The sequence below is a fragment of the Coturnix japonica genome, chromosome 8 (genome assembly GCF_054131305.1).
Source record: "Coturnix japonica strain WE chromosome 8, WE-NBRP24, whole genome shotgun sequence".
In the NCBI taxonomy this organism is placed as follows: Eukaryota; Metazoa; Chordata; class Aves; order Galliformes; family Phasianidae; genus Coturnix; species Coturnix japonica.
In genome coordinates this window covers 21,686,583-21,701,358 of record NC_140670.1, presented here as the reverse complement: position 1 = coordinate 21,701,358, position 14,776 = coordinate 21,686,583, and the positions used below count along the sequence as shown (strand labels likewise).

At 44.8% G+C, this 14,776-nt stretch overlaps 1 protein-coding gene and 1 long non-coding RNA gene across 4 annotated transcripts in view; one reads left to right on the top strand and one right to left on the bottom strand.

The window, feature by feature from the left end:
* Positions 1 to 11,139, bottom strand: part of FBXW4 (F-box and WD repeat domain containing 4) — a 56,637-nt gene extending 45,498 nt beyond the window's left edge. For all 3 annotated transcript variants that reach the window (XR_001556146.2, XM_015867028.2, XM_015867029.2), the window contains exons 1-2: positions 10,773 to 11,139; positions 760 to 855 (exon numbers count right to left, since the gene is read on the bottom strand). Coding sequence is in view for 2 of the 3 variants with exons in the window: in XM_015867028.2 (XP_015722514.1) it covers positions 760 to 855; positions 10,773 to 11,044 (368 nt within the window). In the remaining variant the exon portion in view is untranslated. The remainder of the gene's footprint in view (positions 1 to 759; positions 856 to 10,772) is intronic.
* On the top strand, positions 10,672 to 12,585 carry LOC107316016 (uncharacterized). Its single transcript, XR_001556147.3, has 2 exons — positions 10,672 to 10,906; positions 11,768 to 12,585. It is a non-coding gene; the product is annotated as an uncharacterized LOC107316016 (long non-coding RNA).
* The last annotated feature ends 2,191 nt before the right edge of the window (positions 12,586 to 14,776 follow it).

Genomic DNA, 14,776 nt, shown 5'->3' with positions numbered 1-14,776 from the left:
TGAGTATGCCTTTGCAAGAAAAGCTTTAACAACAACCTCCTCTCATTAATGTCAAATATCCATTTTGTTAGTGAAAGAGGGAAGCATAAAACAGAAGAAAGAAGAAGCACAAAGCAGAAGAATGGCAATTAGCATTTTAGATTTGTACATCCAAATTGAGAGCAAAGATAAAGCACTGAAGACAAAACAAGCATTTTGAGGAAACATGTAATTCCACATCTGAGATCAAGGTATGCTCATTGTGAGAGCAGGGCAGAAAATTGCTCATAGTATACAGCAATAGGCAGGCACACAACAGTCTGAAGGCAACGTTACTAAATCCAACTAGAAATGTACAAATCAGAGCAATGCCAAATTCAAGCTCTAACTGAGAGAGGAACCCTCAACTGGATGCCTCGTCCCTGGAGGTGTTCAGGGCCAGGTTGGATGGGGCCCTGGGCAACCTGATCTAGTGCTTGATTTAACAGTTGGCACCCCTGCCCACAGCAGGAGAGTTGGAACTAGACGATCTGTGAGGTTCCTTCCAACCCAAGCCATTCTATAGTTCTATGAACTCAGAGTGAAGCCCTAGAGCAAGACAATAACTACAGTTACCCCACATCCAGCTAGCCAGCAACATCCAAAATAGGCTAGTGACACCACTTGTAAAACCCCATGGATCAGAAGGAGCATGAAACATCTCATTTTGGAGCACAGAGGCAAACCCAAAGCCACTAAAGCAACAGAAATAACCAAGTAGAAGAGAATGGAGCCACTTGCTTGCATTTCCATTTCAGGACTGTCTCCCTCCGGCAGCGTCCATGCCTCCAGTTCTGAGAGACTTTCACCCTTTCCTTCACTGGAATGCCAGGAGCTCTGTAGACAAAGGAAGAAAGATGAGATTAGCAACCATGACTGATGCTATACAGAGAACAAATACACTTAAACTGGTTTTCACTCTGGTTCCACAAATGATGAGCTGCTAAACACTGATGGTGCCTGAGCCACACTAAAGGAAATGCACTTATGAAAGTTGACAAGAAAGGAATTCTGAGCAGAGCAAGTGTTCACAACAAAAGAAGCCAACCACAATGATCACTATTGTACAGACTTTAGATCTGATCAAGACCTGATCTGGTACACAGATAGAGCTTAGAATGAAACGTGATCAAGACTATACACAAAGACACCGCTCTTCTAATGGAGACTAAAGAAAGACAGTTAGGATAAGGACAGCAACATACAGGAACAGATAGAGGAAACACCAGTCAAGAGAATACTAACAGTAGAAGCTAAAAGTGCCCAGTCAGAAGAGTAGTAGAGAAACAGCTCCAGACCCTTATCTGCCTAACAGTTACATAACCAGATGCAGTAACTAAAAATCAAGATAGATTCAGACTGAAAATAAAGTTCATTCATCTGTATAACCACCCAGTGCACACACCCCAGGTAAGATGGACCATCATTTTGCAGCAGCTCACCAAAACACTAAGAATTCCACCCCATTGCGGGGAAACCCCCAACTTTTAGTCAAAGTTACTAAAGGTTGTTAAAAGAGAGGCTCATGCTCAGTCACTGGGATACAAGCCAAAATTATGGAAGAAGCCAAGATCAGTAGAGCTCAGAAGTGATAAAAGGTAAGTAGCACAGATGCCTGGGACCCAGGTCTCTTCAGTGACTACATGAAGTTACCCAGTCGGAGCAGCTGTTCAACATCTGTTTTGCCTTCATGATGTAGAGTTGATTAAAGATTGAAATATATATATATATATATATGCAACATTCAGGTCTAACACCAACCTTTCTCATATCATAGATTAATTATTCACTATCATTGGTGGAGTTGCTAAGGTGGAAAGAATCAGTAAAGTGTTTTGGTTTTTTTTTAAAGAAGAAATTCTTGAACTTATTCTTTGTAAGTGGGTGTTATGAGCCATTTACTAGACTACAAAGTGAGGTTTTTTTTCCGTTTTCGTGCATTTCTCAGCTGTGAATGTTGCCAACCACACGGGATGAAAGGAAGATCCTTAGACCACTGATAGATGGGGACTGGTGCCCAGCCAGGACCAGCTCCTCTTCACATTTCCACCATGCCCCCAATCCAATTCCATTTTTGGGTACTCCGTCATCTTTAAAACAAAGATTAGCTCTATGTAAATAAACATCTCCTGGTTGTTAATGGGTGTAGGAATCTCTAACCTGGCCCTGGGGCTTGGCCAGATTCTCATTTTCCCAGCCTTCCTTCCATAGCCTCAGGCTCTTCAGGCTCTTTTTTTATTTCTGCTCACCCTTCCCTCCCCTTTTCTATGCTTTCCGGCACTTAGTCACCATTATAATTTGACTGCATTCCTGGGCATCTGACACATTTTAAACAAAAACAGAAACCACATACAGAAAAGATCTTCGTCCCTCAGGCACCTGTGCAACTATAAGTTTATGATCAGTAGCACCACACCAAATGAAAGTGGATTTAGGAAGCTATGAGCTCTTTTTGTTTCTTCTAACTCTTAATAAATGAATAAAATCTCTAGAGTTAGCCTAGGCTGCAAGAAGAGGAATTCCACTTAAAGAGAGCACTTGCAGGGGTTTGTGGGACCGTATAGCGTCTGAGATGAGGAATGCACAGCACTGAGAAGTCAGGTCAGGTCCAGCAGTCGCCTCATTGCTTATTACTCTCCCAGACAGAGTTCAGGCTCTCCGCCTACAACCAATTCCATTCATTTCTCCAAAACTCTTCTCCTCCCCACGCTCAGCCCTCAGTTAAGTTCTCCCCACGTACAGATTTAAAAGCACCAGTTTGCACAGTGATGGAAAACGCACTCATGTCACAACCCCCCAACACGTACTGGCCCAGCCAGATATCCTGAGCTCAAAGCACAGACCCTACAAAGACTAGATGCTATTTCCACAGCTAGAACATAAAAAAGAAGAAAAAAAATAAGGTGAATCCAAGGTCAAAAAGAAGCCTTCATCTTAAACAGCCAGACATTGATCCTTCTATCACTAAAAGAGAAATTTCAGAAGAGACTATTGCATGCTGGCTCAGCCCATACTATCAGTAAACTGCTGTAGTTACTCCTGAACAGACACTCTGCTCTTCCATGCACATCAACAGTTCTTGCTGGAAAAGGGCAAGGACAAATCATATTAAGGGGAAGGACTATTTGTCAGTGATGGGGGTCTGAGTTTGTTATTGCTTTGGGAGTGGGTTGTTTGTTTTGTGGTGGAGGAGGGTCAAGGGGGCTACTGTTAATAGATGTACTATTCACTCAGCCTGCCTTCTCCATCTAATAATTCTCAATCAATCTTATTTAAACATGTATTAGAAGCATCCACATATTCCATCCATTTCCATTTATTCAAAATAGAAGCAGGAGGTGGGACAGAACATTATTAGGCCATAAGAAGAGAGATACAAAAGTTGGACTGATACGTTCCTTTGCCCATTCCATGGAAGCAGAGACCAAACTGCAATGACTTTCAGCATTGGTCAGAGATGTTTGCTCCCCTGTATCAAGAAGGAAGTTAAACTGAGGCCAATGATGGAATCCAGCGCTGACATATAATTTAATCTGCTTCTTCAACAGCAGCTCCAAGAATACATCAGCAGAGGTGACAAGCAGCCCCATCAGCACACTAGAGCAATTGTCAAATCTAAGAAAGCTAAAAAGGGTGTCATTATATTTTTTTATCATCCTATGATTAAATTTATAATAATAATCCCCTCCTCCTCTACAAGACCTATGTGCAAATCTACTAATTTGTCCATGGTGACCTGAAACAATCAAGTCACAGCACATCTACACTGAGTGGTTGACTTAGCCAAGTACCTTCCACTTCAGCAATTCAGAGCATTCAGAGATTAACGAGACTATCCCAGCTCACAATGATGATGTTGTGGAGGGACCACAATCCAAAAAGCACTGTCTCAGGATTCCAAACCATGCAGCACAATATATGGCTTAAGCTAATGCATGCTTCCAACTGTACACGCTCCTTTAGAAAGTAACCTTCAGAAAGTCCTTTTTTCAGTACGAAAGGGAAGCTGAACATTTGCCACAGCATGAGAGAGCTCCAGGATAAAAGTCATCCCAACCAGCCCACTATAGAAGAATTTTCATTTCTCCCTTCCCACTTCAATCTTAAAATAAAATAAAGCGTAAGTATTTTGCTCAAATTATGGATTTCCTCTCTTTCTTGGCAGAGTTACCAGTAGAAATATAATACTCCTTCTGGAGCCCACTTCCCAGCTGCTGAAGTGAGAGACTGGGGCTATCCTCCTCCAGCATCACTGACCTCAGCCACCATGGCAGTTACTGGCCTGGTCTCCCCAAACACCAGCAAAAGAAGGAATCACTCAGCCACAGACTAAGCACATCTCCTCCTAAAGCTTCACCTCCAGCAGTTTTTGCCTTCAGCGATCCCCTCCCCAGCCAAACTCTTTTTGCCACCAGAAATGGCATTTCTGCTATAGCAAAAGTTTCTGTGTTTTACTGCATCTCGGCGAGATTCCCACTGGCCTTCTACAGTTTCAGCATGTGCCAAAACAATGGTGCCTGCAACAACAAATACCATGTTACAGAAAGTAACACCAGCATGTCATACTGTATATTTTCCCAGCTGCATGGGGCATCCTAACCTAAGGAAGCCCTTCCCATTTTGCTACGTTTTCAGTGCTGGAGAGCTCATCTGGAAACGCAAGTCTGCAGAGATCTGCAGCAGAGACCGAATCTCTTCTACAGAGAAAATCAGCTGTCTGCATAAAAGCCATCACCAGGCTGCCTCTAGCCTGACTGGAAGGGTCATACAGAGGAACAAATAGGTCATAGTGGCTAAGCCCTTCTTTCAGCCTTGGCCCTGTGGCAGAGATGGCTAACACAGGGACCAACTGCACTTATTTGTATAATCAAGACACACCTGTTGAGTGGCAGGGTCTCAGTGCATTTGCAAGTCATGGGCCACCAACAGACAGCCAAGAGGGAAAAGCTATTTATGTCAGGAGCTCCTGTTGCTACCCTCGAGAAGTTGGCGTGCTTTCAGCACGGCTCTTCCAGTATAAAAATTCCACCTGAATTCCTCCAGCACATGGGCCATTTTTAGCTTACTGCCAGGTTCAGTCTGTCTTCTGCACTCAACCCCTTCCTATGTGATGTGGGTTCAAATAACACCGAGATGGATCTACCAACTTCTCTCACTGCTCCTTGCTTCCAGTGGTACCACTAAGCCAACTTGGTGAGACATTAGCAGGCAGTGCGGGCAGGCTGCGTGGACCCACAGATCCTCTAAATCATCCGCCTGCATGAGGAAGCCAGAGACTTCTAATCAGAATCAAGTCTCTGTACACACAGCAAAGACAAGCATCCTCAAAGAGATCTCCAAAAAACGCCACCTATCATCACCAGATCTGAAGCAGATCACTGCCATCAGATCCCTCCTCCTTCACCGACGATCCCCCAACCAACCTGCAATGGGAACTCAGATACAAACTCCAGGCAGGATTTTGCTGCTCTCAAGGAGTTACGGAGTCTGTTTGGAGATGATATCTAGGCTGGTTAAATAAAAAATGAATAGCCCAGGAAGATCTGAGCAAACCCACAGCTGCTCAATAGTTATCATGTATATTCTGAATTGAAAGAGCGGACTGCCAAGGTAACGTTTGCACAGAATGAAGGAGCACGTAGCTATTTCACTCATTCAGGTTACAGGAATAATAGCAATAGGCACAGCATACATTTCTGAAGCCCCGAAGTAGCTAAAATTCTGCTGCTGCTTTTAACTTGTGAAGATTGTAAAGGGAGGGACACAGGCTCCTTACAATTTCCCATTCCCACAACAAGGAATTGTTTCAGTAACGGTGCCATTCTGGCTGCCCAGAAGCAGTAGTTTAAGACAGTAAGAAACTAACAGGAGTTCCTGAAATGCACTGATTTTTCCAGCACATAGCAATAGCTGTGTGCCCTCTTCCAGGCTTCAGCTGTTATTGCAATATCCTCCCCAGTGTTCCCCTCTGTATCGTCTGCACCAGCTCATCGCCTACTTCAGTTCTGACTTAAAGCTGGCAAAACAGCTTTTGAAAGATGAAGGAATCTGAAGGAGCTTTCCACGCTGCTTCACTCTCCCTCCCCCCCCCCCCCGGCACTGAAGGCAGAAGTCTCCAATGATTGCTGCAGTTTGCATTTGGATTTGACTTACATAGATTGGCCATTTCCTGCTCCTGCAGGTGTATAGATTTTTTTTCCAAGACCTGGAGAAAACGCTGCTTTTATTAACTCACAGAAATGCTTACATTAGTTCGTACATACTCAAAGACAATAAAGTCACCCACTAATTAACCTATTTTTCAGGACACGAGAAGATCCCACAGTGCTAGTGGGCAAGGCAGGATGGGAGATGGGAGAGAGAAAACACACAGCAGAACCTTTCTATATTTTGACAACAGCTATGAATGTATTACAAAGAGCACATTGTCAAGCTATTTAGGTTGCAACTTTTAACTTGCCCTTTAAAATTCCTTTGTAACAAAGAGGAAATAAGTTTAGCCCAGCTGCAACATTATTCCTTTCTTCCAGGCTTTAAATAAAGAACCACCTTGCAAGGAGCTCTCTGGCTCTCCAATTTCTCCAGTCCAAGGTGGTCCAGAAGGCAGGCACTGGCTGAAGGCTCACAGCACCCTCTTCTATTTCTGGCTCTGACACTGACCTGCTGCACAGAGGGCAGCTTGGTTCACATCTCTGTGCCTCGCTGCCCTCCCAGCCCTTGTTTACTCTGTCTATTTAGGCAGCAAGCTCTTCAGGGCAGAGACTGCTCTTGCTGGGCCTGTACAACAGCTGGCAAAACAGACACAGGCTACCAGACACAACTGTAAAATCACTATACTCACCAGAAGCCCCAGAGGCTTTGTGCTACTGCTCAGCTATGGTTTAGCTGCAAAAAGAATTATTAAGCCGTATTCTTCTGTGAAACACTGCCATGCATTTTTGGAAGAGAAATGCTCCATTCACCTTACGTCATAAAGACGGGCCTTGACTCCTGCCTGAGCAGCTCCTGTGAACTGAGCGGAGCAAAACTCCTCTGTGCAGGGACTATCTTTTTACCGAGCCCATAACAAGGTCTTATTGCAGTACAGGTCTACACATAAAATTAACATGACTACACAGAGCAAAAGGCAGCCTGACATAGAGACAGGCGCCAAGAACCACATCCATCTAAACCCGCTGCAGACTTCCAAAACAGTAACACAATATTCTATTAAGCATTTACTTACTACTGATTCAAAGAAGAAAAAGTATGTTTTTAACACCGAGAATGTACGTAAGAACCTTTCCAAGTCAGGCCCTGCTATCCCGAATAAACACTAACTCAACTGATGCAGATCTAGTGATTCCCCTGCTGAGGAACGAAGATGATGGAAACATGGCATGAAACAAACTTTCCTTCTTTGTATGTGCATGATTGGAACAATACCTTAAATACTTCGCTTCACTTACATCCACAGCTCCTCATCAGCTGAATCTATCAGATGGGCAAATAGGAGAGGCTTGTCAATGACATGAAAATGCTTTTCAACATAGCAACTCAGGCCTAGGATTAAGTTCATATCTTCTTTTGACAACATTAGCCAATGAATTGAACACTGTTTAAGCCTAAGTATATGTGCCGAGATAAAAATAGCTGGTAAAAGCGGGTAGCCAAGATGGAAAGAGGATAATTTTAAGTCAGATTGTTTTAGGTACTACATTTTTTCTTTCCCATGCTGCTCTACAGCTTTTGCAGCCACTTTCTAATGAATTTTCTCTCTTCCCTAATTGGGCATGAAAAATTCTTACAAGGAAGCTCACCGTGCAAACAGTTATTCCGCACAGCAGCTAAAGCCCGTCCCCTCTGATCTTCTTGTTACAGTTACCTGAAGATACACCTAACAGAAACAACATTTTAAAGAAACAGTGTCATCTTCAAGTTAATCAGCCTTTAAAAAACGGGGAGGAGGATACGTTTCACAGCTATCTTACACCCTAAGCTCAAATTTACCTCTATTTACAGAGCATTAACAGATGGCTTATCAAAAGCCATTTAACAGCAGAAATGATCAAACTAGTTCTGAGATGTCTTCTTTTGTTTCAAGCAGTAAGAATTCCCTGGACTAGTTTTTAACTTACGCCAGCCTCTCAGGGACCATCAGTCTAAGATCTAATGTTAGAACCATACACGTTATTTCATTAAGTACATTTACCACAAACGGTTCCAGCTTTTGCTTTCTCAATTGCAGACAGAATTGCATAAATACCTCTTGAAAGTAAAAAACAGCGTTCGCCTCATGCAATGTTATCCAGAACGTGCAACAGAAGCCTCAGCTCTCGAGCAAGCTGTAGCCAAGCATGACATACTCAAGACTGACTCCGTGTGATTAAGAAAGCACAGTTGTCAGGAAGGTCCAACTACCCATCACCTTCACCATCATTCTATTTACCTAAAGATATTCTAGCTTAAACACCTGCTCAGCTCAAATTTAATCTCCAATGAGCAGCCTACCAGTTTCTTACCCAGAATTACTGTCAGGAAGAAAGGCAATGTGCCTAAAAGCTTACCTAAGTCTCCTCCCCAACTTGCATTGCCTGATCAAATAAAATATAACCTTTCTCCTCAAATCTTCACCCTTCAATTGCAATAAGAGTAATACTGGAGATTGCTCTTGATCTTGCAGACACGCATGAGGCACAGGCAATATAAAAAAGACACGGCTATTTAAGACCCTCAAGCTGCCACACAGGCTATTAAACTCATCATCAGCTAAGTACAAACTTTATAACTGTACCACAACCCAACGTATGCATTCAGTGTGATTCTTTTGGAGATGTGCAGATACCCAGACCCCCCCACACACACCAAAGTACGCCCTTGTCTTTTATCTGCTGCCAGAACTATCAAACTCACTGGAGCAAGACTCTTGAAACTGCCCCCAGATGCTGGATGTCCACACAGGGAATTACAAACGTTTGGCTTTCAGGTATTGCCCAGAAGAACTGGCACACTATCTATTTCAAAGAACTGAAGATTACACGAGCCTTTCATAAAGTTCAAAGTAATTACAGGATTCATTCTCTGGAATATCTCAAGGATCCTTCATGACCAGACTGTAGTGTCATAGTGAGCTGCTGGTGATCGAACTCCCTTGGACCAGGGGCAGTGTTGACCAATGCTAAAAGCAGCACTCTGTACTAGACTTTAAATATAAAAATAGGCACATCCTAGAACAACTAACAGAACAAAACAACTAACCAAAGCAACTCTGTGCTCCCACAGTGAATCTAACAGCGCTGAAATCCTTGGGAGCTCATGACACACAAGTACCCTTCCCTTCATTTAAACCCTCTGACCTAACTAACTTCTTCTGTAGCTGTTTATAGACCCACATTCCTCTGCAGGGGGAAGTGGTGGTCCTTACATGTGCTGCACCTGCTCTGCTGTACACCTGATCCCTCCTGCAATCGAAGCAGCATAGTATCACCTTATTCTTAATGAAAAATACAGAACTTCATTTCCTCAGGAGACAAAATCATATATCACGGTAGACGGAGTCCTCCGCACAGCATTCTGCAGCACTTACTCCTGCTTACCTCCTAGGGAACTGTGGTTAACTTTCCAAACCCAATCTTTGGCTGCAGCGTCCATTGGCTACAGGCCTAAATCTACAAAACCTGAATGGGTTAAAATCCTGGCCTGAAAACCCAACAGAGATTTTAAGCACAACTGAAGTCCTGCTCCAAAGAGCAGGGGGCGCAGCTGCTTCCCTATGCCTGTGCTACTGACAAGACAGCACTATGGGACAGTTGAAACAGGCCTCAGACACCCCTTACAATTAATGCCAACAGCGTTTAGGGCAACAATACTGCATTCCTGGATGAGAAACAAAGTTCCGGATCTCAGGCTGGCAGCTATAGGGAAACACAGGAAGCAATTTGTAGATCCTCAAGCACATGAACTCCCATTTGGGATCCCTGAGATAGTAAGAGAGAAGCCCATGAGCTGTGGTTGCCTTTTAGAGGTGTTCTGCAGGCCAGCACATGGACAGAGAAAACACAACCTGTGGGTTCTTACCAAGCACCATCAAGGCTGAAAGCCCAAAAGCACTTCCAGAAAGATGCTGGTGTTACACACAGCAAAGCTACCACGCCTTGTACTTCTAATAACACATCCAGGCCTTCTCTCAGCAGCCTGTACAGATTCTACTCCCTCACAGCCACTTTTCCATGGTGCCTTTGAGGCCTGGGCAGGCACAGGCAAAGCAGTGCTGAGAGGGAGAGCCCACCTCCCCTAGCTCAGAGCTCTCGAACTCAGACACTGCTTTGTGCCTGGGGGGGTCTTTAGGGACAGACCTTTGAGCTCCAATATGTGCAGGGTGCTCCTGCCGGGCCTGGAGTTTATCGAGCCCTCACTACAGTCTCGAGGGAGCAGGAAACGGCTGCAGGAAACCCCCGCAGCCCTGCTGGGCACATCCAGGCCCGGCACCTCCAGGCCCAGACCCCGCGGCCGCACGCAGTCCCTCCCCTGGCAGGGCGGCCCCGCCGCTTCCCACGCGCTCGCCGCCCCTCTCGGAGCCAAGACGGCGCAGCCGCGTTTCGAGAATAGCGCCCCTCTTCCCTCCGCCCTCTTACGGCAGCGGGGAGCCCCCCTTAGCGACTACGCCAGGAGCGCAGCACGCCCCTTAGCAACCAGCTAGGCCGCAGCATCCCCGGCCTTTCCTAGGCGCCGCGGCCGCCTCCCCCCCGCCCTTCCGCCGCGGAGGCCGAGCTTACAGGTCGGTGCCGAGCTGGGTGAAGCCGGAATTGAGGCACCCGCGAGCTATGCGCTTCCAGAGGAGATCGCGGCTACTGAGGAAGCGCAGGCGGCGGCAGACCTGGCCCAGGCGGCCCAAGGCCTGCACGTCCAGGTAGGAGCAGATGAGGAGCAGCAGCTCCTCGGGTAAGGCCCAGAGCGGGGAGGAGGAGGGGGGGGAGGAAGAAGGGGGGGAAGCGGCCCGGGATCCCCCCTCCGCCTGGGGGGATCGGGGGCTGCTCTTCCTCCCCATGGAGCAGCAGCTCCTGCCCCTCCTCCCCGGGAGCCGGAGCTGCTGCTGCCCGGGGGAGGCCAAGCCATGGACGGGGGCAGCCGCTCCCCAGTCACATGGGGCAGGAGCCGCTGCCTGTCACTGCCCCCCTCCGGGGGAGGAGGCGGCGGCCGGGGGGGGGGGGGACACACCGTCGTTAGGGAATTAATTCATTAACGGGGGATACCCCCACCTCGATCCACCGCGAAACAACCCCTCCGGCCCCTTATTCTTTACAGCTGAGATTAATAACATCACCTTATCGACGTATTCATTAATAACGTGAATAATTAATGGCCAGAATGGTGATCGTGAGGTAACCAGAGCATCTGCTCCACCACCTGGCTGGGCACAGCACTCCTGTAAAGGAAGGTGAACAGCAAGGTGATTACTGCTCGTTAATTACCCTTGAGTGAAGTCAGGAGTTCTTGTCACCCACCAGATGACAGCAGGGGTCGTCTGCTGTTACACTGCAGTTCTGAACTCCTAGATTCCCTGAGCCACTTAAAGTGTCTTCCTTATGTAAGAAGGGCTCCTGCTGCAGAGGATTTAAGGCTGGTTTGTCACTCAGACCCTTTGGTGCCATCTATTCCACGGAGCAGGGGCTGAAAAAGTGCTCGTGCTTCATACGTGTATGTGCATATATATATGTGAAGTGCTGCAAAGAACAGTTCATAATAACTGAGTCATTGTTGCCATCCACAGGAGCCTGGAGTACTGACAACACAGGAGGATCCTGGTCCAAAATGGCAAAGTAGCCCTCCACAGACAGTGGAGCAGGAAAATATGAGTACAGTGTTGTGTTATTCTTTTTTACAGTATTTTCCACTCTACGGAAGCCTGAAATGCTTAGGGAAACTTCTGCCTCAGAATTAAATATATATATATATAAATTATGAAAAGTAAATCATCTACCTAGAATTCTTTGTACAGGCATCATTTACCAGCCACAAACTACAGGTTCTTTTGCACTGTAGAGTTGGAAAATAAATTTCAGCATTTAATGAGGTTACCATAGCAGGCAGGCCTTTTAGACACTTACTTGCATCCTGTTCCAGAAGGTCATCTCGTCTGTTTAATCTCAAGCACTCAAATATTCATTTATCTAAATCACCAGCTCTGGAGGCCTTGTGTTTGAGAGGTTCAAAACTGCCAGCTGAGGAGCTGTCTGGTCCATTTACACCGAGTTTCTATGCACCCTGGAAGTCAAGGAGATTCTAAAGGATCAGAAGACAGCAAATATTTTATCAGCAATTATAATGAGTGAATCAGATGGCCGGAGTAATTAAAAAATTCACCACCTCAGATTAAGTTCAGGTAAAACAGCGGCACAGCTGGTACAGGATATAAGCAGCCAACTGAAAGGGAGGTAATATAACAAACATTACTTAACAAAAGATTATGGAGAATTGATGTGAATTCTGTGTCTTTTTGATAACATTAATGTTAAACGTGTAATTATAATTAACTCTTTTGTAATACACTTTGGCAATGCCTGAAACATTAAATTTATTAAAAGCCGAGTGACTCCTCTGTCGTAAATTGTTATTGTAAGGAGAGGTTTATTATCAAGTTGGTCTTTCTCCAGTGGGACTCCACAGAGGCAGCATATGGATCCTACATTATTTGCTGTTTTTATTAGTGACCTGGAAAAAAAATTCCAAAATCATGATTAGCAAAGTTTTTAGAAGGCATAAAGCCTCAGGGAAGAGGCCAAGGGTGCTTATGGCTGCGTAACCTTATGTTAAGTTTAGGCATAATCAAATCATACATGTTTCAATCAAGTCAAATGTAAAGTCTCGCATCTAGGAACAAAGAATGTAGGTCACACTGAAAGGATGTAACTCTATCCTGCAAAGCTGCAATTCCGTAAAGACTTCATTAAGATGAATAATCAGCTAAACGTGAGCTCCTTCTGCAGTGCTGTGACCAAAGGGCTGGGAAACAAACAAGAGCCAGGAGGTTGTTTTACCTCTGGTTTTGACTCTGTTGTGACGGCTTTGGAAATCATTTGTCCAGCCAACATTTCAAGAAGGATGTTGAAAAACTAGCGGGTTTTCAATGAAGAGCAGTAAGAATGATTGCATGACTGTCAAACGTTTTATAGTGAGAACCAAAGCGTTCAGTCTGTTTAGCTTTCTGAAGAGATGAAGGTGTGAGGGGATCTTACCTGATGGGCACTGAAACAGGAACTAAAACCTGGTAATACTTAGCAGACAAAGTGATAATATACAAGTGCTTCATCTGCCGTGTCTGACGTCTCCTTGCACGCTATGACACCCTTATTCCAGTGTCCAGGAGCCCTGTTTGTGCCTGAGTCCTTCACCAAGGTGTTTGTTGGAAGGAGACTGTTCAGAGTGCCACGTGCAATGTGGGTCATACAGGTCTAATAACATCCAAACAGTTATCACAAACAATATTATAAAGAAACCAATGATACGTTGCTCTTAAAAGTAATATTGTTTTGTAGTGTGGATAATTGCCTTACAATGATAATTTACCCCAAACACTATGATCTGTTACTTTCTTTCTCTGTAAGAGGAACAGACCTACAAGCGCATGCGCCTCCCAGGCATGGTTTCAGCTGCTGTGGAGCTGTCAGTGCTGTGCATCACAGGCTGAGATGGCCCTCATCTTCTCAGCTATGCTGAACGAAGTGCATAGGTAGCTGTCTGCAGGGGCAAGAAGCAGAGAAGGTTTGGAAGCATTACTAAAACTGTACGTGTAACATGATTATTTCCATAAAACGGCCATACTCTAATAATGAAGTCAGTGCAGGTGCCCAGTGCAGGATAAGTCAATAAATAACACCGACTTCACAAATCTTACAAAGATTCCAGTCCTTTCATGGCTCATGACCTCCCTGAACCTCTGGAAAATAGAGTGTGGTTCTGTGCTGAAGCAGCAGATCATTCCAGCATCATAGCTTGTGGGATTTGTAAACTGAAAATGAGGGCTGACACCTGTAAAGCTTTTGCTTCAACAGCACAAGTCAATGAAATCCAGCTTGGAAGAAATTCCATTTCAATACCTGCCTGTCTTTTCTTCCTTTTTTCTTTTTTCTTTTCCTGTCTTCAAGGGGTTTTATTCTTCTTTGCAGTGCCCTCAAATACACCTTTCCAGCTAAAGACACAATCATGTGGACAGCTCTTTGTTTTGTTTTTCCTTCCAACCAATGCTTTTGTGTATTTCTGAAACTTAAGACACCTCCTCTGCTACTACAGTACTTATCTGTAACACCATCGCTTTGAGGGATTAAAGCAGGTTACTTGTTACACACTTAGATCAAGAGTTATCTGAGTAGAAAGTCTATCCCGTTCAGGTTGGCGGAATCTGTTTTTGATCTTGAGTTGTTTTGATTTTCTCTGAGAGCAAGTAACATGTTATTTTAACTTCTGAATAAGGTGTGCTACCTGACTGTGTCTCTTCTGTTTGGCAGAAAGGATTAGAAACCTCCACGGAACTTGCACTCTATTAAAGCAGAGTGCTCGCCATTGAGAACCAAGGAGCTGAATTGTTTTCAGATTATATGTGTGTGTGTGTCTTTCCCACATCAAAGACTTTGATGGAAGCTGTTCACGCTATTGTCAGGAATGCAGGGATTGGCACAAAGGTGATTAGCAGAATTGCTTTTCTGCACTAGAAGCACAAAAAATATCAAAGGATTAAAGAGGATAAAATTAAAACGTTATGCCGAATTTAAGAGTGAATTTT